At 39.2% G+C, this 25,398-nt stretch overlaps 1 protein-coding gene and 2 long non-coding RNA genes across 3 annotated transcripts in view; 2 read left to right on the top strand and 1 right to left on the bottom strand.

Moving 5' to 3' along the window:
- kcnk3a (potassium channel, subfamily K, member 3a) overlaps positions 1-9,356 on the bottom strand; it is a 45,646-nt gene extending 36,290 nt beyond the window's left edge. The window contains exon 1 of the mRNA XM_042503775.2: positions 8,958-9,356. Coding sequence (XP_042359709.2) covers positions 8,958-9,240 — 283 coding nt within the window. The 5' untranslated portion in view covers positions 9,241-9,356. The remainder of the gene's footprint in view (positions 1-8,957) is intronic.
- Positions 1,232-7,967, top strand: LOC148186872 (uncharacterized). Its single transcript, XR_015779187.1, has 3 exons — positions 1,232-1,594; positions 1,792-1,947; positions 7,841-7,967. It is a non-coding gene; the product is annotated as an uncharacterized LOC148186872 (long non-coding RNA).
- A 4,119-nt stretch (positions 9,357-13,475) lies between the features above and the next one.
- Positions 13,476-15,441, top strand: LOC121955142 (uncharacterized). Its single transcript, XR_006106605.2, has 3 exons — positions 13,476-13,711; positions 14,538-14,890; positions 14,982-15,441. It is a non-coding gene; the product is annotated as an uncharacterized LOC121955142 (long non-coding RNA).
- Positions 15,442-25,398: the final 9,957 nt, after the last annotated feature.

Genomic DNA, 25,398 nt, shown 5'->3' with positions numbered 1-25,398 from the left:
TTGCTCTGAAAGTTTGTGGGAGCCCTGCGCATGATGGTTCTCTGCCAGAAAAGTGGAGAAATTAGTCTCAGCCTTAGAGGGACTCTTGTAGTAGGGTGTAGGTTCAATGTTCGGGGAGGCATGAATTAAAGATATTTGTGGTCCTCCTCAGGAAAGCCTGAATGTTGAACACTTAATTTCCGCATTCAGGTGAATTTTATGCAGCAATTTATGTTGATAATGCTTATCTATGAAAAGGAAAACACAAAACTCAGGCTGCAGATTACAATTGAAAATATAAAACTATAGTGGAACATAAAGAAGTAAGGCTCTCAGGCATTCTGTACTGCTTTACTACATATATTTGTCTGATTTCATGTTGACTAAACACAGGCATGATTTACTCATATGCTCTCTTTTGTTTGGGTAAGTAACCTCTTTAAAACTCCCAGGTTTCGTGCCCCAAACACTGGTGAAAATGCTGTAAATAGTTGCCAAAAAACAACCGGTGTTGTTGGTTTTGAACAGCGGTCTTTAGCTTGGCAGGCGGTTTCCCTAAGTGACTTGCCATTCATCATCATTGATCATTGATGACGAAAGTGTAAATGAGATGTATTTGAGGTTTGCAGAAATGTACAATACAAACATTTTCTTCTGGAAACCAAGCTCATTAAAAAGACCTCTTTGTCTTCACTGACATGCACTAGGGTCAGATCTGTAATATCTCAGGCAAAACCAGGTTACAGAAAGATAATAAAAGTCTTCGAAAGCTTGTAATATTGTTTGATGTTATTATAACCGATGCATGTTTGAATTGTTTTTTATGTGTTATATATGTTGTGTCCGATGGGGGAAAACACGCTGCAACTTAAGAAAACACATGCAAATAGAAAAAACACAGACAAATTATGAAAACATTAGCATCAAGTCGAAGACACGTGCAACATTTGGAGAATGCGCTGCAAATTCCACAGCATTATACACTAAGAAAATGCACTACAATACATCACAACACATCAGACAAATCTGGTCTGGTCTTTATTGTTAGTGAGAACAATGATTAACAAAGAGTGCTGTTTTTGTCCGAAATCCTGGTTTCAGGCAGTGTCACGTCCTGTCCTGTTGGATAGTTTTTTTCTCTGTTTCCTAGTGTTTCAAGTCTTGTCTTTCCTGTTTTATTTTGATACTCACATGTTGTCTCGTTCCAGGTCTCTTTACTTCCTGCCCTACTGTGTTTCCCGCCTGACTCACCCTTAAGTGCAGCACCTGTGAGTTGTTGTCTAGAGTATTTAGTCTGTGTCTTCACCTCCCTTCCTTGCCAGTTCATCTTGTAGTCTTAAGTCTTTGTAGTTTTTGATCAGTTTAAAATTTTTGACCTTGCCTTTTGCCCCGTGGACTTTGTACTTTTGCCTGAGTGGACAGATCTTTCGTGTACCGACCCTTTGTCTGATTGAACGACTGCTTTGCTGATTTGAGTTGAGCCTGCATTCTTGGGTCTTCCCTGTGGCTGAGGCTGGCTTGACTGCAGTAAACACCTTCATTTAAGCTCATTTTCCAACACCACCGATGGCTCGCCGACTCGAGTAACAAAAGTCACAAACCGTGGCCAAAATAAGTGCGTCCAGATGTGTGCATCGCTATTAAATGTCCACTTTTGTTGTGTTGTGATGTATTGTAGTGTGTTTTCTTAGTGTGTTGTGTTATTGCATTTACAGGGTGTTCTCCAATGCATCCCACATGTCTTTAAACTGATGGAGATGTTTTCGTGATTTGCTTGTGTTTTATCTATTTGTATGTGTTTTCTATTTGCAGTGCTATCATCTCACTACTGATATCAGCAGGTGACTCAGTGCAACGCAGCTTTATATCTAAAGTAGTCACCTTCACGACGCTCCACCAGCTCTCCTGCCGAAGGATCCATCTCCCTCCGTCTGTGTGACGACAGAAGGAGCCCATGTGGAACAGCAGGTAAGAGTTATATTCTGTGTGCACTCAACCACTTACTGCATTCACCTCTTAAGCAGCCTGAATAATAATGATGATACTAATGTAAGTAATTACCATTAATAATTCACAATCTGACCTCTAAGTATGCAGCGACTGACGATGGAGTCATGCCTGGTGCCAAATCAAAGTCCACGTCGGCAATGAAAATAAAAAAATTATCACATATTTTATTCATATTGAGTCTACATATAGAAACATTAGATCCACTGACCCAGAGAGGATTTGCTGCTCCCTTTTCTCTGCTTTGCATTCACACACTAATGTGCTTCCACACGCTGTAGCTTCCCAGTTCATCAACAACTGATGCGCTGCTGGTGGCGGAGCAACTAAACCAGAGCTGGAAGGGCTTCAGCTCTCTGATCCAAGACACTTTTAATATGATGGAGTGTCTGTCTGCAAACCAACCAGCAGAATTTCCTCACAAAGCTGAAGTGCTTTAACACTGACTGGATGCTATCTGTCGGGATTATTGTGACTCGTATAGATTGCATGCCCTGAATGCTTTTGTTTTAACATTCTCTATACAATTATAAAGTCGCAGACTAAAAACAATAAGCTCCTCTATCGAAAAACTTAGTTCATGTCAACTGAATCAGCAAGAGAAAAAACAACCAAATGAACTTTGAACAAAATCTATTTAACAAGAGTGATTCACAATAATAAAAATCCAGGAATGAATGTTTTTCTAACTACAACCATATGGCGACTTTAAACGATCCTTTAAAAAAAAAAAACTATATTTATGAGCCTAAGCGGACGGTTAACAACTTTAGAGATTAGATATTAGACAAAAGGTCAGAAGTTAAAATGTATTCCCTTGCAAAGTTAATTATCCTCAACTTTAAAGAACAAGATCAGTTCATAGATAGTGGGGCAGTTCCCCCAAATTAGTAAAAAAAACATTTTCTCTCACTTACATTTGGTGATATCTGGTTTTAGTTTTATTTGCCCAGGTTTTTTGACATATCACTCTGAGATTTCTGCCTCCACACCAAAAGAATTTTCTTTAAAAAATTGTATGTCATTAAAAAAAAAAGACAACAACTTCAACAAGACAACTTCAACATGTTTTCCCACTAAAAGGTTCCTCCTTAATCTTGATAATCCACAGAACACACATTTTGTAAGAGACTATTTTTCTGGTTGAAAGTCAATCCAATGAAACTGCACCGCAAACAAAATTCTCTTCACTTCAATTTAATTGGGGTGAAGGCAAAAATGTCAGATATCCAAAAATGTGGACAAATAATGACAAATATATATAAATGACTGACACAGTTTTTTATTAGGGTGAACTAGTCCTTTAAATTTGCTGTTGTGCAGGCATTGCACAAATCAAATTGTCCGGTATGTCTGTTTTTACTGTGTGAATGGCCATCTGGCGTACTGGGCACTTTTTCGGTGGCACAAAATACTTTTTTGGCTGATTTGCCCATCAAACAGGTAGATTTTCCAACTATTTGTTTGTTTTTTATTTAATCGGCACTGGGTTAGCCCAATCACATCTTTAGGCCCCCAGACCTCACTTAATATGTGTCCCTCCCAAAAGTTGAAAAAAAACCCCAAAAAACAAAACTTAAGCCCTTGTGCAATCTATAATACTCACGTTTTTGTGATCAATATTGGTGAGCTGGTCTGGTATGGGGCTGATTATTTTTTCCCAGTTTAGCCTGAATAATACACCTTTACCTTGACCTTGACCTTTAACCACCAAATTCTAATCGGTTTATCATTGAGTCCAAGTGGACATTTGTGTCACATTTGTAGAAATTCCTTTAAGGCCTTCTTGAGAAATCATATTTACTAGAATGAAACAGATGAATGGACGGACACACCTGTCGCTGGTGCGGAGGCATAATAAAATAAAACTTAATACATTAAGACTTGATACAACCACAAGTAAGTGAGAAAATACTTGTGTGTGTGTTTGCGTTTCGATTTAATTTAGCTCGTGTAAACACACTGCAATATCATAATGTGTGTTACACAAAGACTTCTGTATGTCAACATGTAATTTAAAAAAAAGCCAGCTGCCAGAGAAGAACAACATGTCCCTGCAGTTATCAGATGTCACACAGCACATCAGATAACACACAGAGGATATGAGCCATTTCTGATTCGTACAACGCTGTTTTGATGTTGTGTACTTGTCCTCTGCATGGTCCAAATGACCTTGAACTGTAGTCTGGGTGAGCAGTGAGTGCTGCAGTCACACACGCTGCCGTGGCAGTGACGAGATGTGCACCCCCGGAGGAGGGTGACTGTTTGGAGACCCCCCTGAGCATCAGACTTTTATCCACTCCTGCCATCTTTAGAGCACTTTCTCAGTCATTTATTTTCCCCTTGTGGTGTTTCTCACATTGCCTCAATCCCCCCCTCCCCACACATGGTGAGTAAATGGACACCCTGCCCTCTGCCTCCCCTTTCCTCTGTGGAAAGTGATGACTGATTACAGATTGCGGCTTCTCCTCCCTTCTTCACTTATGTTAAATTATTAGTAGAGCATGCTGGGGCCAGATCTTGCCATGTGTTAGAGGTTTTCCAGTGGCAGCTGTGCAGTATAGAAATATGCAAAGCTCTCCAAGAAATGATGTGTTCTCATAGAATCGACAGCTTACATGTTATATACAATATGAATTTGAAAATACTCCGCTTCAGACTGATTTTTTTTTTGTATTTTCCTTGAATTTTAATGCAGAGGACATCATGTTTTCATATCAACTCTAGGTCCTCATGTTTGTTATGTTAAATCTGAATGTCCTGAGGCCTTCTCTCTACATTGACTTAACCCTTTTAACCCTGGATCAACATTAGTTTTCTCGTGCTTCATTCAGATGACTTTCACAAGCATTTAACCCTTTGAAACCAAAGCAAATTTGGTATATTTCCTTTCAGAAACATGGAAATAAAGGCAATGAGATGAAAGGCATGAAAAGGCATGAAATGTCCCACAGAATGCAAAAAATAGTAAAAGGTGACAAGAAAATGATCTCAATGATCTATCTTTAAAAGAGAATGGCGGGAGAATTATTATGACATTATAAAATAACTAGGCACAAATACCAAAAAATAATATTTATAATTATTATAATTTTATATTTAAAATGAGATTACAGTGAAATATATTATTATGTATTCGTATTTATTTTTTTGGTCATTACCCCTTTTTTTTCTTTACTTTTGCTGATGTAAAATTCTAGCCTCTCTTTTATTATCAGAAATGTTTAAATAAATCACAACCTTAGCATCAAATAAAAGCTTAACAAATTAGATATTTCACCTTCGTACTGTGGCTCAGTGGTCGGACTTCACTGTAAGTCATGGCTACTTGATATTGCGTGTACAGTACAGTATCTACAGTGTTAACATCGTGTGCCAAGAGGCCAGCGGAACAGCGAGGGTCTGGTGTTGTCATTAATACTTAATGGCAGGCTGCAACGCCAATCACTGTGTTTGTAGCAGCCGCAGGGCTCACAATTACAGAATGCAGTTACAGACACCTGGGGTTGGGTTAGTGTGCAATTAGTCGCCTGCATCTGATAGGGTTACAGAGTCACAGGTCACCACTGACAACTGCCGCGGTCCCTAAACACAGGCTCAGAGAGGAGGTTGCGAGAAGGACGGCTTCTTGGGAGATGGAAAGAAGATGGTAAAGGGAGACTGTGTCTTCTATGAGAGTAAAAAACAAAGTCCCTCTCTTACAAATATAAAGTTGAATTAATAAGCAGTAAAATGCAATATTTTTCAAATACAACTACTCAGCCCGTGACAGCCTTAAATGGTCTGATATGACCTGTAGATTGTGGTGGCTAATGTTAGCTTATGCATGCAAACTTAGGGGGGATGCTGACCTTATGATCCTTTTTCTCCTGTGCTCCTGTTGAACCATGTTTTAGCATATTGCAGATTACCACAGCCTCTTCAAAGCAACTGAGACTCCATTTTCCAATGTTTTGGAGTCTAATACCCATTTGAAAATGGGTAAACCAAAATGATTGCTTGTATGCAAAACCCAGGGGATAGACTGCTTTCCCATTGCCAGTAGACTGGTGCCATGTACACGGCTCTGCAGTGTACATGGCACAATGGGCAGTGAAACAAAAGAAAGCAAAATGGAAGTCATTGAAAATGTTATGGTGGTTATTTCTTTTTCACACCTGTTACTTATTTAGTCTAAATCTTAAACTTGGTGTGGACTAAATTTGGAACATTGTTTGAGTGCTACTTGCCCAGAGACTTCAGCCCATTATTATTTTGAAGCTGTCAAATACCGCTGCTTTTTCAGTGATTTCAATGTAAGATACAGACACTGAAAGCCACCTTTCAGGGTGTTATGATACGTCGCCAGTCAGGTGGACGGCACCTGGCGTGACAGTTTAATACGCTGCTGTGTAGCATCTGGTTGAAACGCTGCTGGTGACAATGTAATATAAGAACTAGGAGGGTCTCTATAAGGCGGGGAGGAGAGGTGGTGGATGGGTCCAGTAAACCCCAGACTTCAACCAGGAGCCCGATGTTCACTTCCTATACGAATGTTGAGCCAAACTATAAGGTTTTTTTCCTAAGCCTAATAGTGGCCTAATCCTAATAATGGGCTTCTGTTGACATCCCATCATTGGTTGAAACATTTTGGAGCGTCAACAGCAGACACAGGAGGTACATAGAGAGTTACGTGTCGATGCAAAAGTCCACCAACAAAACTGTGATGTGTGACGAGTTGGGATGAGAACATGTTGGAGGCCTATACTATTTTGTGGCAGCCTGTCGTTGCAACATGTCGGCAAAGCAGCAAAAATTACCAGGTCCACCCAGGTGTCGTATTTTTATGACTGCTGATCAAAACCAGTTGGAGCTGGAGCTATTAAATACCCATGTCTACTGCAGAATCATTTGACTGGGAGTGAATACCGACTACAACCTCCCCCAATAAATAGTAAAAAAAGTATTTCTTTAGGTAAAATCCATTGACTGTAATTACCACTTTTGGCCACAGTTGCCACTGGTAGACAAAAGTTTCATAGACGTGCTTTAAAACTACAGCCTTAAAAGTGACAAAATTATAAGACAAATGTAAACAATGCATTCTTTCTTTTTGGTCATATTTTCCAATATTTAAAAAACCTAACTAGGTTTGGCTTGGAGTTATAGCTACAAGCAGAGTGTTATGCAAGGAGCTGGGTGAAGTTAAAATTAAATAACAAGCGGGCTCATGATGAAGGCTGTGTGATATAGCAAAGAGCTGAGAGCCTTGTGGTGTTGCAGGGTCTTTTGGAGCAGGAATAATGAGTAAGAGCACAAGAGAGGAGGCAAATTAATGTCTCATAACTTCAGTTTCCCCGAGCACTCTCTCTTAAAAAAAAAACAACCTTTATTTATAAGCATAACAATTTCATTTGACGAGAAGTTTGTCCTTCATACTCCTTCACTTGGCGGCTGCAGATTTGACTTTGATGCGACCCCATTTTCTATGCTGTGATTCAGAAAAAAGCTCAAGCACAAAAGGTTCTGATGATAACCTGTCTGTCTGAGTTCTGAATCAGTGGTGATCATTATTTACACTATGTAAAATAATCTAATTTATCTTATTTTTTTGCTGTCACTCTAATAATCACATAATCATACTGTAAACAGGATGTTAAAGATGTTAGATAACTTTGAGGTGTCATCTATTTTTATGACATAAGGATCATATTATTAAAATACAGCTGCAGGGGATTTGTGGTGCACCTGTTGTACTTAATATTGAGTTTAAAAATAAAATGACATTTGTTGGTATTTCCTCCATCTGTGGTATCCTTTTAGCATGTCATACGGTGACACGTACTTATACACATGTTTGTTTCTTTGTCTACAGCTGCTGGGGGAGAACAGTGCTGGTTATCACACTCATTCTGTGATACTGAAATATCAAGTAAATAAAGACACTAATTTCTCTCTCTCTCTCTCTCTCTCTCTCTCTCTGTGTGTGTGTGTGTGTGTGTGTGTGTAATTATCAGAAGTATGAAAGAAGAGCCATAGTTTACAGTAAGATTGTTTTTTTTAGCTTGGCTGTGGTTGTTAGCTTGTTTGTCTTTGTATTGTTACCTAAGGATGAAAAACTCACAAAAACAAATTATTTTTTGCTTATGTACTATCGATGCATGAGCTGGTTAGGGTGTTGCATTTCAATGAAAAAAAATTAAAATGTAACTTTGTAAATGTATTTTTAAGATTCCTTCAATTTTTCTATTCCGTGTTTGAGATGGTCATGACAAGTTCCCAAAATGTTTTTTACCAGTCCACATCTCAGAATAGATGTGGACAGAATAGGCTTAAGGTGAGTAAGGTTGCACATTCCTACCTGACATTTTATGATTCATTTGAAAGGGAATCTGTGAGGGATACAGGTTTGAGGGAATTAAAATGAAAATAATATTGCTACTAACCCTGCTCTCCCCTACATTTGTAAGTATTTGAAGTACTTGTACTTATTTTACTTAATACTTCTACTCTTTCTACTCTACAGGTGCTAGTTATTTACACAAAACAAATGGTGATTTTACAAAATAAGATGCATTGTAAGCCATCCAGTAGATACAACTGCAAGAGGAAGAAACACCAAAAATCTACACATGCAGTAGCACTAAACAATATAATATATATTGATAAAACACTCACTTCTGCCATTTTTCTGCATTATGAGTCATTTTATATATCTAAAGTTGTTTTTTTATGCTTCCACAAGTAGGACTCTTACTTGTAATGGCATATTTGATATTGCAGTTTTGCTACTTTTGTACTGGTGAGTATGTGTAGTATGAGACTTTTCACCACCTGACACTTGCTGTGACGTTAATGTCAAAACAGCATGCTTGGCTGTCACTGCAGTTAGCCTAAATTTGGGTTTACAGTCATGGATCTGTTAGACAAAAACTTACGTTAACCCAGTATGTCAACTTAAAGCCAAAGTTCAGACATGATCTGTCTCTTACCTATGGTAGTGATCACAGTGATGGCGAAGTAAAACGAGCCAGCGAATTTCCACTGCACCCCGGCTTTGTGCGGCTTCAGGTCCAGCACCACCTTCTCCAGCACGTCAAAGTCCTCCGCGGTCAGGTTGAAGGTCCTCAGCAGCTGCTTTTTCCGCATGTCCAGCTCCACCCTCCGGCTCGTCTCCTCCCGGGACTCCAGCGCGTCGAAGATCGCGGCACCGACTATCAGGTAGGTGAAGGTGCAGATGATGAGGGCGAGGGTCCGCACGTTTTGCCTCTTCATGGTGGTGTGGTGCGTGTCAGGGGGACGGGCGGAGAGTGAGCTCGGGTCTGGAGGACGGGGAGCTCGGCTGGCTCATGGCTGTGCGCTGCTCTGACGGAGCAGAGAGGAGCTCTCTGATTACTTTATGAGGAGCAGAGGAGCTGTTCATTCAGCACCACGCCTCCCTCCCCTTACCTCCCTCCCTCCCACTACAGGAATCCTCCCTCTCCGCCCTCACACCCACCCACCCCTGTCTGCCCCCACCTCTCCCTCCCATCTTACAGAAAATATCTGTGAATCCCAGTTACACCCTCTCTGCAAAAAAATACTGCGTGGCCCAGTGGTGGGGTGTAACTAAGTCTTACAATTTTAAGTTGCTTGTTCTTTATTTAAATATATTTTCATGCATCTTTATAGTTCTATTCCTCTAGATTTTGGAGGCAAATATTGTACTTTTTTAATTCACAGGGTACATTTCTTTGACAACGTCAGTTGCTTTGCAGATTTAGATGGATTTTTTTCCCTCAGTAAAGGGTTTTTCTTTATCTGCAGTGAGGGTCTAAGGACAGAGGGATGGGCGAATGTTGCACTCGCTAGTGTTGGGTTATTGTGTTAAGCTTTTCATTGTGTTTTTGATATGATGTGCTTTTTGTGTAGTTTTGTGTTGGTGTCTTCTTTTTATCATGTGCTATTGTGTGTGTTATTTGTGTGAATTATTTGTCTTGTGTGTGTCTTTTATTCTCTCTTTCTCATGTGCAACTTTGTATTGTTATGTCATTGTGCTGTGTTTTTGTTCTGACTTGCCAAGGTACTGCAGATGTGAATTAGCTCTAAACTATAATCTGGTACAGTACATCATATGGTACAATGGTTTAAACTGTACATGATCCCTTTTGAATGAAACTAATTTTGATTGGTGACATTGGACTTCAAAGACCAAATTTAAATTGCATTTGAATTGAAATTACTATTTGTACAGCCCTATGGGGCATGCTTTGTGTTTTGGCAATAATAAACTTTGACTTGATCAATCTGTAAAGCACTTTGGATTGCCTTTGGTTATTAGATGTGCTCTATAAATACATTTTCCTTTGCCTTTTGCCATTTTTAATACCAAATATACATTTAAACTGTGATGCAATATTACGCTACACAGCAGTAAATTAACATAATTACAGTTAGCCCCGCCTTAACCCATTCACCAGAAAAAAGAAGGTGTTGGCATTGTATGTTTTTGCAAATCCATGGACATGTTACATTTGTAGTTATTTCATGTATACATTGGGACACTATTGTAGCATATTGTAGCAATGCTGTGGTTAACGTGGTTAGGTTTAGGCATTAAAATCACTTGGTTATGGTAGGGATACGGAAAAGTCATGTCATGTTTTGGCTTAAAATACCCAGTATGAGAGGCAATATGCTGGCATGAAAAAGCAAAAGAGCAACAGTGTCTCATTAAAAATCAGCTGCTTTATCCCAACAGAAAAAGCAGGGAATGCAACTATGTACGCATGAAAGCACTGATCAATTATAATCCAATAATGTAATATACAGTATGTGAGTCTTCTGCATGATGACTACTTTTACACTTTTGTATGTGCTTTTACTCAAGAGTTGCAGGTGCTTTACTTGTAACATCAATCTAAATATTCTGAACTCCATTCATCATTTTGAAAAAAGAACACAAATGTAATTGTGTTTTGTGAAACCAACATTAAAGGACCTGTACACATGTACACATGCATTCATGGAGAGATGTCAAAGCGAGGTGGGGTGGGCCATGGACAGGCATCCCGAGCAGCTGGTGTGCCTTGTTTAAGGGCACCTCTGCTGTGCTGAGTAGCATGAACTAGCACAACACAACTATGAGTCTTAACTCTGTATTTAGTCTGTATGGGGACTTGAACCTGTGACCCTCCACTTCCAAAGCCATGTCCCCATGGACGGAGCTATTGGAATAAAGCCCACAAGAAGTTGAGTGACCCCTCTGCCTTGACCATAAGAAATATGAATTAACTTGATCTAAAACAGTAAGTTGATTTTAAAAAAAAAACCCAAAAAAAACAATTTGCAGCCATTTTGATTATTAATAGATCACTTAAATCTTTGTTTTTCTTTTTTTAGATTTTGTGAGAGGGTTTTATCCTTAAATGGAATGGACAGTTCATGAAAGAGGGAGAGAAAGGGGGTGACAAGCAGCAAAGGGCCAAGGCCAGAATCGAACCTGCAGCAGCTGCAACAACAAAAAAAAAAAAGCCTCTGTACATGGGGTGCCCACTCTACCAACTGAGCATCCCACTTAAATCGTTTTAATGCCACACATTCTTCTTTTGTAGTTTCTCAAATGTGTGGATCTGCTGTTTTTTAGTTATTGATCTCTCTTATCTATGAAAACAAGTAATGTCAGGTATTTCCTTGAGCTTTAGGACATTCTAGGGGATATTTATCTCTTCTGTTCAATTAAAATGACTTTTAACTAACTGCAACTCCCTTAAACTTGGCCAATAAAATATCACATCACAGAGAGGTCACGTTTCAGTGGCCATAACATAAACTTTTTGGAGGAAATCATATAAATTCCTGTGGGACTCTGTTGGATTTGGTGACCACTGAGCTGCTTGAGTCGAGCAGCTGGGGGTAAAAAGACACGTTATTCATTCACATTCACTGCTGTGAGAGGTCGTTTTTTTTTTCAAATGGAAGGAAACTTCTCCATCTATGAGTGATGCTCTCAACATGACTCACTGCTAAAAAAAATTTACAGAATCCAGCTGTTTTCTTGGTTCAGAGGAACTCTCAACCGTCTGCTCTTTGACCTTATCTTCCCCCGATGCATCGAGGCAAGACTACATGCAATTCTTCAAACTCGAGAGTAAATAAAAAGTCACATAAAAGTTCTCTATCATGTTTAAATTCTGTGTGTTTATGTTTGTTTTAAGTGTTGAGTGAATTAAATGTGTATTTAAGCTGAAAGGGAAACACATGATGATGATGATGATTTGACGCAAAGAGACAAAATGTCAAGTGAAAGTCCAACTGGGGCCAAATCTAGTGACCTTAAGTGTCACTGGTTTCCAGTCGGTGGTTCCCTGATGCGTTGTACGTCAGTGAGAGACAGAGACACTGTTTGCCAAGGACATCGTGGGGGGGTCAAGGCAATCCCAATCAGATTTCACTGCCTTTAAGTATAGTATTTTACAGTATTTTAACTCAGAATTTCACACATCTTTCCTTCCTAAAACATCTCTATAACCGTACCTTTACCAACCTGTGACAGGTGCTGACATCTGCACTGCAGCTCACCTGCTCTATCTTTGACTGATAGATCCTGGCCAATCTATCCAATGATTCCACACTGTGAGCCAGGCCAAAAATAGCCTTGGCTTTAATAACCAGGTCAGTCAAGTCAACTGTGACTGAGCCTGCATAAATCCTCCCTTCACTAACTGGAGTGCTGCAGTCCTCGGTCCGATCAATATGTCAATTAATCTGTGGAACGTTGCTAAAAAATGTGACCTTTCATAAAATGCTCTTTGGCAAGGTAAAGATTGAGGACATTATAAATAGCATCTCAACCCATTCTCCAGCCCATAACTGCCTTTTGATTTTGCACAATATATGTATTCCTTAAAATCATCCTTGTGAAAAAAAGAGTTTTAAATAGTTATTTGCTTGATCAAGATACAATACAGAAAGATTATGTCTCTATTATCAGCCCTTACTCATTCTCAGGGTGTCAAATACATCAGCTTGATCAGTGGCTGTTTGTGTCTGAGTCTGATGCACAAGGCACCCTTTAGTATCTGTATGAGACCTACGAGGCTTTCACATAGCTCCAGTATAAATCTGCTACAGTGATGTAATATAGAGAGTGAGAAAATCTGAGTATGGTTTGACAGAGTGATGATGGATGGATCAAACAAACACAGGACTTTAAACCCCAAGACGAGTATTTGTGTACCATGTAAATAAATCAAGAATGAATAGAAACAGTAGCAAATAGGCATGCGTTTGTATGGGAAATGACTATTTATATTCTATATTTTTGGTCTCGTCAAAAAAACTGTCATATTCTGCTCCTGTCTTCACCTGCTGTGTTTTAGTAGTTTTCCACTCACACTGCCTCACCAGTGGTCAGTCTCTCCTACCTAATCAGCTCATTACTCTCACCTGAGCTCCCAGCTGCATCTCATCACCAATCAAGCGGGTATATAAGCCTCTCCTGTCCGCTCACTCACCGTCAGATTGTTACTCACTGTCCCCAGCACTCACCTTCAGACTGATCTCCCATTGCTGACCTCGCATGACTCTGACCTACCTGCCTTGTTGTAATCCTGGAAGTCACCTTAGCCCTCTGTCCCTGCAAAGAAAGTCTACTGCCTGGTTTCTGTTGGCCTCCCACATGGGCTGTTTGGTGTCTTCCAACGACGTCTCCACAGTGTCCTTCCTGCTCCCCTTGCAGTCTCTCTGCCTCCCATTAAACTGCAGTGTGAGTATGTGTGTGAACTTGCATGAACTGTATTCACCTGTGCCCTGGTTTGGCCTGTCTGGGTCGAGCCCACGAACCAGCCCAAAGACTCTTGAATCTTCTCAGCGTGATACTGGAACTGAAAGGTGTTATTACTTACCTGTTTACACTGGTTCTTGTGAAGACTGAAAATAAATGTCATTACCTGCCTGTAATTTTGATGCATTTGGGTCCATGCACCACCTGTTACATTACTTGGATTCTACTGAAGATGCAAGTATTTAAAAACAGCTCAGTATATGTACTTTAATTTTTTAAAAGGCCTCATTAATTTCCTGAGCACTTTTAGCAAATGTTACTCAAATTTGTTTGTAGCTATTTTCAGCTATGGATTAATACACGTTTGGGGCTCTGAAGCAGTTCATCAAGACTGCATATGTGAAATAAACTACAGCGCCCATGTCTATCATAATGAAGGAATATGTCACCCAGCACAACAGTGTGTCTCAGTGTTTTTTAAATAGTTTTTAGACAACAATGAGGCTCTGTGGCACTGAAGAAAGGGATACGTCAGTCTAAAGATACACAGGCAGTGCTTATTACTGAAATTCTTTACGGTATTTTCGTTGGTTGACAACAATGTGTCAACCCCACACATCTTTTAATTGTGATAGTCAAAATCTGCTAACTGCGGTGACATCCAACAGGTTTTAATGTCATTAGAAACAAGCCATCCTGCATGTCAAGGAGGTCAAAGACAAAGGAGGATACACAAAACATCAAAAATGTTTTTAATATCATATTAAAAACATTTTTCATTTTTCATGCTGTGTTCCCTGTTTTTCAGGTTGCTCCTGAAATGAAAGTGTTGGTCTCAGCTGTGGAGTCCTGCAGACCTGTGGGGCTTCAGCTTCAGGCCGCTCAGTTCTCTGCGTATCCTCCACTGCGTGATCACCAATACATCCTCATGAGCTTGAGCACTTCCTGCAGCCACTGACCCATCAGACAAAATTTTCCAGTGGCAGGTTCTGACCCGCGGCGGTTGGAGCTGGGTGTCGTGCCTGGACCCTCATTACTGCGATTTTTGAGAAGCTGCAAAGTCCACACTGAAGTCAGAGCTTTGATGTACTTTGAACCTAGTGGGGGTTCAGATTGGAAACCTCCAAAAAGTACACTGCTGCATAACTAAAGTTCCCAATGGTGAGTATCCTCTCAGGACAAATGATAAATAAGGGGGTTAGATAGTCTATTGACTTTATTGTTTTATTCATGTCCTGGTGCTTTAAAATAGGTGGCGGAAACCAGTCATCAGTTTTTAATGACTCAGGTGAGAGGGAATCTCCACAGTGCACACTGTAAATCACTGAAAAAATGGCATTCATTAACTGTAATGGTAAATCCCTTTGCAAAATGTATTTGTGACTTTTATCTGAGACCACACAAAAACAAGAAAACCCAGCAGACATAATAAGTGTCACAGTGTATTTGTTGTGCATCTCTAAACTGTGATTCTAGTGGTGATTCATCGCCTCTCACATGAACAGGCCTTCGGTTTGATGACATACTCTTCTGAATGTGTCCTCTGTGATATGCGGACATCAGGTAATAAAGCACTCAGTGGAAAAAGTTTAAGCAGGAGAAACAACAGATACAGGCAGGTCACCGGTCACCACATGTGACTCAAAATGAGCCAGAGGAAAAAGTGAAAAAACAGAGGCGTGTCCACAAAGAGTGTTGGTTTTTTTCAACACGGGAGGGTACATACGAGAAACGGCGGATTTAGGGGTTCTCCGCCATAAAATTTAGAGCATCAAGTACTTCATTTTCTGCATTCTGGTTAATTTTTAATGCACCAATTTGTGTTGTTTTTGCATGAATTTAGAGTGACAGGTAGAGGCTTGAAGTGGCTTATGCTGTTTTGTAGCAATTTTAACAAAATGTCATAAGCCACTGAATCAAAAGTGGTAGATCGATAAAATACTGGAGCGGTGAAAAATTATACAACCTGGGCCCTTGATAAAATGCAAGTGTAGAATTAAATGGAGAAACAAATTTCACAACTTCATTCACCATTCATTCATTATCTGTAACTCCTACTCAGGGTCATCGGGGGGCTGGATTCTATATCTTAGCTGATACTGAGAGAGACGCAGGGCACACCCAGGACAGGTCGCCAGACTATCACAGGGCATTTTACAAGCTCCTCGATAAAATAATGAAGACTGGAGCCTATTGAGATTGTTTGAAGCTGCTGGGTTAGTGGCTGTTAACAGCTATGAATGAGAGTATTGACAGTGAGCTCCAGGCTGCTGATACATTATCTGCAGACTCTAGCCACTGTTGAAATGTACAATAAAACTAAATTATTCTACATCATAAACATCATAGTGAGAAAATATTTCAACAACCATCATATCTAAATTATGCTCGTAGAGAATCAAAAGCAGCTGTAAAAGTAATGCACACTGATTTTGAGACAATCCAGGTGAAAATAACCTCAAATCTGTAACCAACATACGTATATATGCTTAAACACACACACACACACACACACACACACACACACACACACACACACACACAAATACTTAAAAACAATTAAAATGAAATCAATAATATACATATACACACAGTTTCATGTTATCTCTTGCACTCGTCGGCAGGGCTGAGGGTGTTTAAGGTTGACTAAACATTACTGGAGAGCATATTACATAATGCAATGATATGAGGACATCATTAAGGCAATGCCAGGGAGATAGGAGCCATCCCAAACCCACCCCAGTCTGCACCCCCGCCTCTTTCCTACCAGCGAAACATCCATAGAGGGGTGCCCTTTAGCTGCCTACATCTCATTATGTGAGGTTCAACGTGGCCTGCAGATTCCCGCTGGCATTCAATTAAAGTCTTTCATTTTTCCATCATTTGCTCTGCCTACGTGACTCTGATGCTGCTCCTGCTGTCTCTTGATAATTATTCCAAACATCCCTCCAATTAGAGAATTTATTCTTTAGCCTCGGCACCCCGGTGAGTGCAACATACCTGCGATGCTCCTCAGGATGAGAGGATGGCAGTCAGTGACGGAAAGTATAATGTAGATATGACAGGGAAGCAGGAGAAAGTGGTAACCTGACTAATTCGGGTTCATGTGTCTTCACCTCTAACCTGCAGACCTTTGGATATTTTGTTATGGTTGAGTTGTGCCACCGCAACATGTGACATCGGGTCAATCCTAAAATCATTGTGCATGAAATTGGCTAATTTCAGAATTGAATGCTTCATCTGAAAGGTTACAAATTCTGTCTGTCTAATTTTGTCAAACTGTAGATGCTTCACTTAGTATCACAGCCCACACTGTCTCAAACAGTTGCTGACTTGTTTCCTGTCAACATCCACTACTCCTTTGCTGCTTTAAGGACACACTTGTTTTATATACAATTATCCTTTAACCTGTCATCCCAACATCCTGCCACCCCTGCTTCCTGCATTAACTCCGTCCACTCTAATCAACACTGTCACATCGTTGTTGTGATATTACATAACACCCATCTCTCTATATCAATATTTCAGCAATGATAACTCACCCTGTCACCAGCTTTTCTTCACATAGATCCACAATAAACATTGACAGCATGACCCTCATTAAACCTAAAGTGAGAAAGGTCATGTATCGGCTATGAGTTATTGATTTAACTCAAAAATAAAATGGATCAATGGCACATAAAATACCAAAGATACATGAATAAATCATTAGCAAATGATGAGACCTTTAGGAGACCTAAAAATACACTTGTGTAGTAAAAGAAAAAAAACTAAAATTAACATAGCTTGTTATGCAATGAGGTATAACTGATGACAATGTAAATTAAAATGAGCTTGATTACTCACTATTACCTTAGATGCCTTGAAATAGAAAATATACTTATATATTAAACATAATCAGATGTTGAAAGTACTAATATTAGCAAAACTTGATCATTTTATATGTGTGACGAAGCCATCATCTTCCACTAACTATTCCTTCAAACGTTTTGTCACTTAAGGTCTGGATTTTGAAACACTACTCTAGATATTCTCTACATTCAAAATGTAAGTCTCATATAGCTCAGTTTAATAATAAATAACAAAGCAAAAAAGATTGAGTGACAAATGTATCACCGTCTCAGAAGGTAGTCTGAGGTTACAGTGTTTGATCTGCTGGTCCTGAAATATTGATGGATGCTAATGATTAAGAGAGTAAATTTGGGGTTCTTGCTGCAGTTCAGCGTCCCATTGAGTGACGCATCTGACACCCGGTAATGAGACAATTAACAGTTCCCTTGATTCCAGCTGCGTTTCCTGTGGACTGGACATGAGGCTGTCTGAGGTTATCGCCCCAATTTACGTAAGATGTCAGATAAAGCGAATAACAGAGCATTTCTCAGTAAGGGATGACCTAAAGAGTTTGTCTTGTATTCAGCTGCTGACTCAAATCACAAGTGTTGTTGTTGAGAACTTGGTGAAGTGTGGGTAAACATCAAAAGCTGTTGAATGGAAGTTATCTTCGCCATCCTGTTTTTTCTGTCCATTAAAGACATAACGCAATAAATAACACTTATTTAAACAAGCTCTTATCCTGTGTGTGTGTGTGTGTGTGTGCGCGCGCATGTGTGTGCGCGTGTGTGATATTGTTCAGTCTTATGCACCCACTGTAAATGTTATCACCTAATTTAATGGGTCTTATTAGTGGTTATCGGCCATATGGTCATATGGGTTAGCAAATGAATGACACCAACTAATAGTTTGAGAACACTGTTATCAGCCTGTTAAAGAAGTATTTCACCGATATACAGAGAGCCCTCACATAAAACTAGGCCATCTTTGCAGTAGAAAGAAGCAAATACTTTTGAAATTGGCGCTTCATGACCAGTGAAAACAGAGAAAAAGGACTCTTTTGCTCAAGGAGTAGAAAACCTCCAACTACCAGACGCTTCCGCTGGTGGGTGACGTAATGTGTAATGTTCTGTGTGAAACAATAGCAACCGGCGATACAGCCGGCAACTCAGTAACAGAATTTTAGTTACAATAAAAAGTTGGTTCTCGGATTTATTCATGTTTCCAACTTTGAGCTGAATTTCAGAAAGCTCTGCACAATCAGCTGTTTTCATTGAAATTGTCATTTCAACATATTTCACAATTCAAGGTGTCAACATTTTTCCTCATGATGCATTGCATCAGTCTCTTAAAATCCAACAGAAAAATTCTTAAGAATCTGCGTTTTTCCAGCGAATATGATATTAAAAAGGAGGAAGTGGATAGTATCATTCATCAGCATGATAAGCAAAAAGCATCATTATGGCCAAACTGACAAAAATGGGATGTCTGGTACATGTAGTGCAAAAATGTCAACAAACTAAATTACATCAAACTGCAAGTTTCCTTGATAAAATCTGTATAAATCAAGTTTAATACTCTTTTCACTGATCTTACCTTTTTCTTTTTGCCTGAGCTGACCTCTGTTCTTGTATGTTCTTTACTTTACTAAGTCCCACATGCACTGGTCACAGGGGGGCTGTGAGTGAGTCACACTTGTTGGTGTGATCACTGTCTGCACATGATTGTACTGTTGTCCTGTTCCCCCCTCATGGCAAACAAGTTCAACACCTCACTTTTTTTTAGCATCACCTAATGTTCAGAGGTCACATATAACAACAATACTGTTGCATTTCAGGCAGTAAACCCTCATGTAACCTTAATGCCACTGCTGCTCTCAGGAAAGCAGATGAGATGGAAGAAGTTTTCTCATACCAGGTTCAGGTTCAGAAGAAAGAGGACTGAGGAGGATGTACCAAGAAAAAGAACTATGACTGCAAGGTGTAAATAAAAGAAGGTTCTGTGTTACTCATGATCAGGGTTGGCAGGCCGCGTGATTGAATTTGAAATCCTTGGCTGAAAATCTTTGCAGCTGCAGAAAACTGACCAGAACTCTTCCACAGATACATTTATATGTGGAGAGATGGGACCACTGTCTGTCAGTACATGTCCCACAATGTCTCTGTGCAATGTATGGCTGTAGAGTCCTGCTGTTCTCTCTGGACTAGGGAACATTTCCCAAAACAGATAGAAAAATAAACACTTCTTTTTCCAAAAGAGAAGGGTTCAGTTTATTCTTTCATAAAAACAATATATATGTAACATACACTGAAAATATTCACACTAGACGAGAGGCATTACAAAAAAACATGGCTATCCTTATAAAAATCACAATATGCAGGACACATGCTTGCATATTGCATGCATGTTACATAGGTTAGGCTTAGACAAGTAACGTTATTTAGGTCAGGTTAAAGAAAAGAAACTTGGTTGAGCATTGTAACTTGATGCACATAATTTTGAGTTACTTACTTAACATTAAATTGCGTTGGTAAGATTTAAGCAAGTAAAGTTAAGACAAGTAAAGTTACGTAGGTTAGATTTAGGCAGGTAAAGTTATGTCGGTTGTGTTTTGGAAAAGTAACATGGTTGGGCATTGTAACATTATGCACTTAACGTGAATTTATGTGGGTTGGGTTTAGGAAAGTAAAGTTACATATGTTAGGCTTGGGTAACGACACATGGTGATGTAGTACCTTAAAATAACTCAAAGTTCACTTGTTTGCACACGGGACACAAACAGCAGTCTCCTGGGGAAAAGTCCTGTGTTTGTCTGACCCATCCACCATGCCAACCTACCTGCCTCCACAGACTTTAACTATTTGTAGTACTTGCTTCTTTACTCTTCTCTTCGCAATGGTCACATTATCACAGCCTTCATGATTACGTGGGTCATACACAAATATTGCTACATTACTTTCATAGGTATTCGTGCCAACATTGCATGAGAACAGTTTTCAGCCACACTGGCAGGATTGTTCAGAACCAATGTTTTTGCAAAGTTAATGATGTTTGCATCAGCCTCAGTAATACTGTGTGCTTAGAGCTGACTCCCTAAACTAAGCTGTTGAACATCGCTGCTCAACATCAGTTGGCATTGACAGTGTGTGCATCTTGACCTTAGCATCTAGCTGTAAAATGTGTCAGTAAATAACATGAAACAGAAACAAGTAAAGTGCACAAAAGTGAAGCATGATAAAGGATCAAAACATACAAATTATATCTCATTTTGGAGCTAACTTATTCAGTCATATTCCAATTAAATATAAAAGTAAGGGCAAAGTTTTAAAGGACTCCTACGGTCTCTCACAGCCATTAAAGAGCAACTTTGGCAACATCCACAGCTTTGTCTTATTTTAACTGTCAAATGCCACCTCAGCATATTCACAGCATCATTAGAAGGAATAAAGTTTCCTCCTAAAGCTGTAAACCGCATGCACCCGAATTCACTCCCACATTACATTCTTGAGAAGAGTGATGTAAGTGTGAATAGGCTTTTTTGGGACTTCCTTTCCCATTATACAGAGCAGTAACTACATTTGTGCTGATCTTAACAAATACAAGAAATGTCAAACAAATCTTGCACAAGTCAAAAACGTATCTTTACTTTTACAGTTACTACTATGCTATGAATTTTTATTAAGAGCTCAATACATGTCAAAAACTGAAAGAAAAAAACCCCACACATACATATCACACAAATTCAGTAGGTGGGCAGCACTATTTTATTTGGGTGAGTGTATATTAGAAACTTTGAAAGGTGCTCATTATTTCAGGACAACAACAAAAGCAAACAGACCAAAGATGCTCAGCGCTACAGTAAATCCTGGTTGACAGGTAGTCAGTGACAGATATGTCCAAGGAAACAGAAGCTTTCAATATAATGTGCTGAGGGTTGTGACATGTTGAATGAATAATTCAAGGCAGAGTTACAAGCGCCTACAGTAAATCTCATGGGGAAGATGTGCCTATAACTGTCACCCGAATTCTTTAAGCACACCTACTGCTGCTTTTCTCTGATGTGTTATTCATAAGTCGTGGCTCGGTCTGGGTTCAAGCCACTTCAAGTGTTGCTTTGAGGGCTTTGAATTGTTCCAGCAGTGACTGATTTAATTGATTTTACTCCAGCAGACTCAGACAGCAGAGACTATAAAATTAATAAAAAATGCAAAACTTGTTGACGTCACTTGTTGCTGATGGAAAACATCTCAATACTATGTGTTAATTATGGGTCTCAGAATTAATAACGGATTCACTCTGGACTATAAATAAACAAACACATGTTGAATTGCAATAGAAAATCTACATGCAAATGTTTCAAGAATAAATAAACTGCACAAAAAAATATAAAAACCTGCCTGTTAAAGTGTGGGTCTTCAAAGGTGGGTCTGCAACCTCTTAGAAGTCTTCAGAGTTACAGAAGGGGAACTACTGAGTTATTGTTTGGTACTTTAAGTTTTAATTTAGTTTTAATTTAATTTTCTTTGTTTGTTTGTTTGCTTTTGTTTTTTATGTATCAGAGTGGGGATGGCTGGGTTTGACTTTGTTTTTTTTTTAATATATATTTTTTAAACGTTTAAAATGTTATGACCCTCCCTGATGCAACAAACATTTTTACTTGAGCGTCCCTAATGGTGTTATGTTGAAGATTTTCAAAGAAAGCATGCCTTTCAACCCAACTTGCCAATTTTGGGATTCTGATGGTAAATAAAGTTGAAAGTCCCTCCTCTAAGCCAAACTGAAAGCATAACTCCCACCCCTATCTTATGTGCCTCCTCCATTGTGCACCATCTCCTCATCTCTCACAAGTAACAAACAGTCCCTTAGCTAAAATAAATACTGGATACTATATTTCTTGGAAAAAAATGTGTTTGCTGATTTGCCCTGCCTATCCTCATTGCTTAAAATGTAATTTTTACTTCCCTTTTGCTGTCTGTTTTGATATTTAGTGTAAATGAAGTGCTGTATGGGCCTCTTGCCCACAACCAATAACATGGTGTGTCTATTTGGATATGATGACTATCATAATACCTGGCAATGTTTTTTATTCTGTTTTCTTGAAAAAGGGAACCAAATTAAATCTATGTATCAAAAAAATGTAGTCTACCAATGACAAAACTAACGCAGATTGTAACCTAGCATTGTTTAAACTCACTTCACTGCACAGCAAACTGCATTCAAGGCCATAAAATGTATCTTCTGCTGGGGCAGAATGTGTCAAAATTATGCATAACACATCTTCATATTATGCAGAAGTGCAAACATAAAACCTGTATATTTTAAGGTTTTCCTGGATATGCATGTAAGCATCATGTAGTAGCTTCAATGAAGTGTTGGAACAAGCAGATACAGGGTATACAGTATGTATAACACTGCTCCTTGGGGGAAACTGTGCAGGGGCAGTCAGGGTTCATGTTGAATACAGCAGCTTTAAAGTTTTATAAATGTGTATTTCCTGTGCACTGTATGAAAAAGTTGCATAGTATATTATTTTTCTTCTTCTTTTGGGGATTTTTTTTAAGTAATGCACATACTCCACTGAGTAAAATGAGAAAAACAGAATGATCTTTTCCCCTAAGTGTCATGATTTGGACTAAAATTTAGAGTTAAGTTCTGTATGTCTGAAAAATGCTTTGAAGCTCAACGTGACGTTTGTGCATTTGGCGATATCTCCAGGCCAAGGATTAGTGATATCCTCGTGAAGTGTTTCTTTAAAAGACTTAAAGAAGTCTGGAGGAACATGTGATGAGGACAGTAAGTGCTACATGTATAGGCCAACATTAAAGGTCATATTTTGAAGTCCAGCTGGGTTGAGGACAGCTGTAGGGAGACACACCGCTGGGAGACATCAGTTCACTGAGCAGCACACACACACAGTGTCCTGCAGTCACAGTAACCACAGCCAGACACGAAAACACACACAAAGAATGCATCACCCTTGTAGCTTAAAATGACAACACAAAACAAGGTTTATTTTCATATACGAACCCACAAACCCATGCAGACATGCACACACATTTGGGGAGACAAAGACAAGTTAACCCTGGGCTGTTTTTGAGTGCAGGACAAGGAAGAGGTCAGAGGTCAGCAGCTCCAGCCACATGTGATCTCCATTATCACACCACATGACACAACTGCATCTGAGGGGAACCTGGACCTCACAGAGCTAGAATATGCCTGTGTTGAAGCTGTTGGGGATCAGGAGCAGTTTTATTAATAGCTTCATGAAAATATCTCCACAGCTAAGTAAATTTAGTGTTACTTTCACAGTGTCACAACACCACCATCTTGTGGATGCTTTTATGTTGTATTTAACTGAATTACTACAGTGGATGCTGTTTTTTTTTAACAATAACTGTAATGTACTGAGTTCATTTTACATAATGGATGCTTTCTGATACAAACATCTGTCATGAAGAAAGCAGCAACTGACTGTAGAATACAATAGAAATGCATGCAAAGTTTCATTGTGTAGCAGACAAAAAGAGGGTAAAAGGTGCAAAATTCAAGGACTGGCTAACAGGCCCTTGTCATTGGGTAAAAGTGACTTCCACAGAGAATTTGAGATGAAAATTTGCCTTAGGCCAATTTAATTACAGTTGTTCTCAGCACCGTTATTACTGGGATGAAAAATAATGGAGAGGACCCAAAGAAAATCCAGCAGGATTACTTTGATAAAAGAAGTCCTGGTGCTTTCTTCCGTGGCATCCAGCAACAAGGCTGCTCGAGAGGGCACAGAGAGCCAGAACTTATTTAATTTAAATATTCATCGGCTGAACTAGTCAGAGAGCAGGTAAAATTTTAATTTCTTGACAGTGTTTGGCATGATAATCTTTTGTTAAGGAGTTGCACAGTCAACAGATGATGATGGATACATTCTTAAAACATTCTGAAACAGCTAAATATAATAATATGATATAATAGTTTTAAAATGATCTCAGTCATATTTTTATTGGAGCCTAATTATTTCTACTTTATATCAGTGTCCATGTCTGTTGCAGTACTTTGCTTTTTTCCCTATTGCTCTTAATATGTTTAATGTACGCAGCAAAAAGCCAGAGCAAATTTCTAGTGAGTGAAAATCATCTTGGCAGTAAATCCTTCTCTGATTCTGATGCTTGTACATGAAACTCAACAGCAAAGAACTGCAGAACTGGCTAGGCATTAAAATATTACTGTCATAAGAGCTGGCAGGAAACAAAACAACTTCATACATATTAATGACTGTTGTTATGTGCCATTCAGGGAATAATGTCACTTTCACTGCAGTGTTCCTAATGTTTATCATGACAACTTGACATTTAGCCTACTGGGAACAAATAATCTGTTGTAAAAATGGCACAGGAAGCTCAAACTGGGTGTGTAAAAATAAACTGTCACATGGTTGATATGTTTAGTGGTAAGGTTTGGAAGCATAGTGGAGATATTATTACTAGTATGAGCAAAGCATTTGTTAAACCACATATATTAAAATAGGCCTTTCCAGCCCTTACTTTCAGAAACGTATATATAAAAAAGTCATACAAACTGACACCAGACGACAGTATGTATATGACATCCTTTATATCTGGAAGTAAGTAAAATATTTGTGTTTTGGACAGCTGGTTGGAGAAATCAAACGTGACTTCCGCTTGTTTGGAGCGCGGGGTAAATTAGCGGAAGACGGTGTTCTCAACATCCGGTTTGCGATCGCTTGTTTATCGTCCATTTTCACTGTTTTCTGACCGTTTACGAGCCAAAGGAATGGAGCCGCATTGGGCGAAATGTTCTTTCTGGAAGAGTTAGATGAGACAACTTAC

Source organism: Plectropomus leopardus, chromosome 16, assembly GCF_026936395.1.
Source record: "Plectropomus leopardus strain MGB_pleo_1.0 chromosome 16, ASM2693639v1, whole genome shotgun sequence".
Classification (NCBI taxonomy): domain Eukaryota; kingdom Metazoa; phylum Chordata; class Actinopteri; order Perciformes; family Serranidae; genus Plectropomus; species Plectropomus leopardus.
Note: the sequence above shows the minus strand (reverse complement) of the source record. Positions and strands in the feature narration are given on the sequence as shown.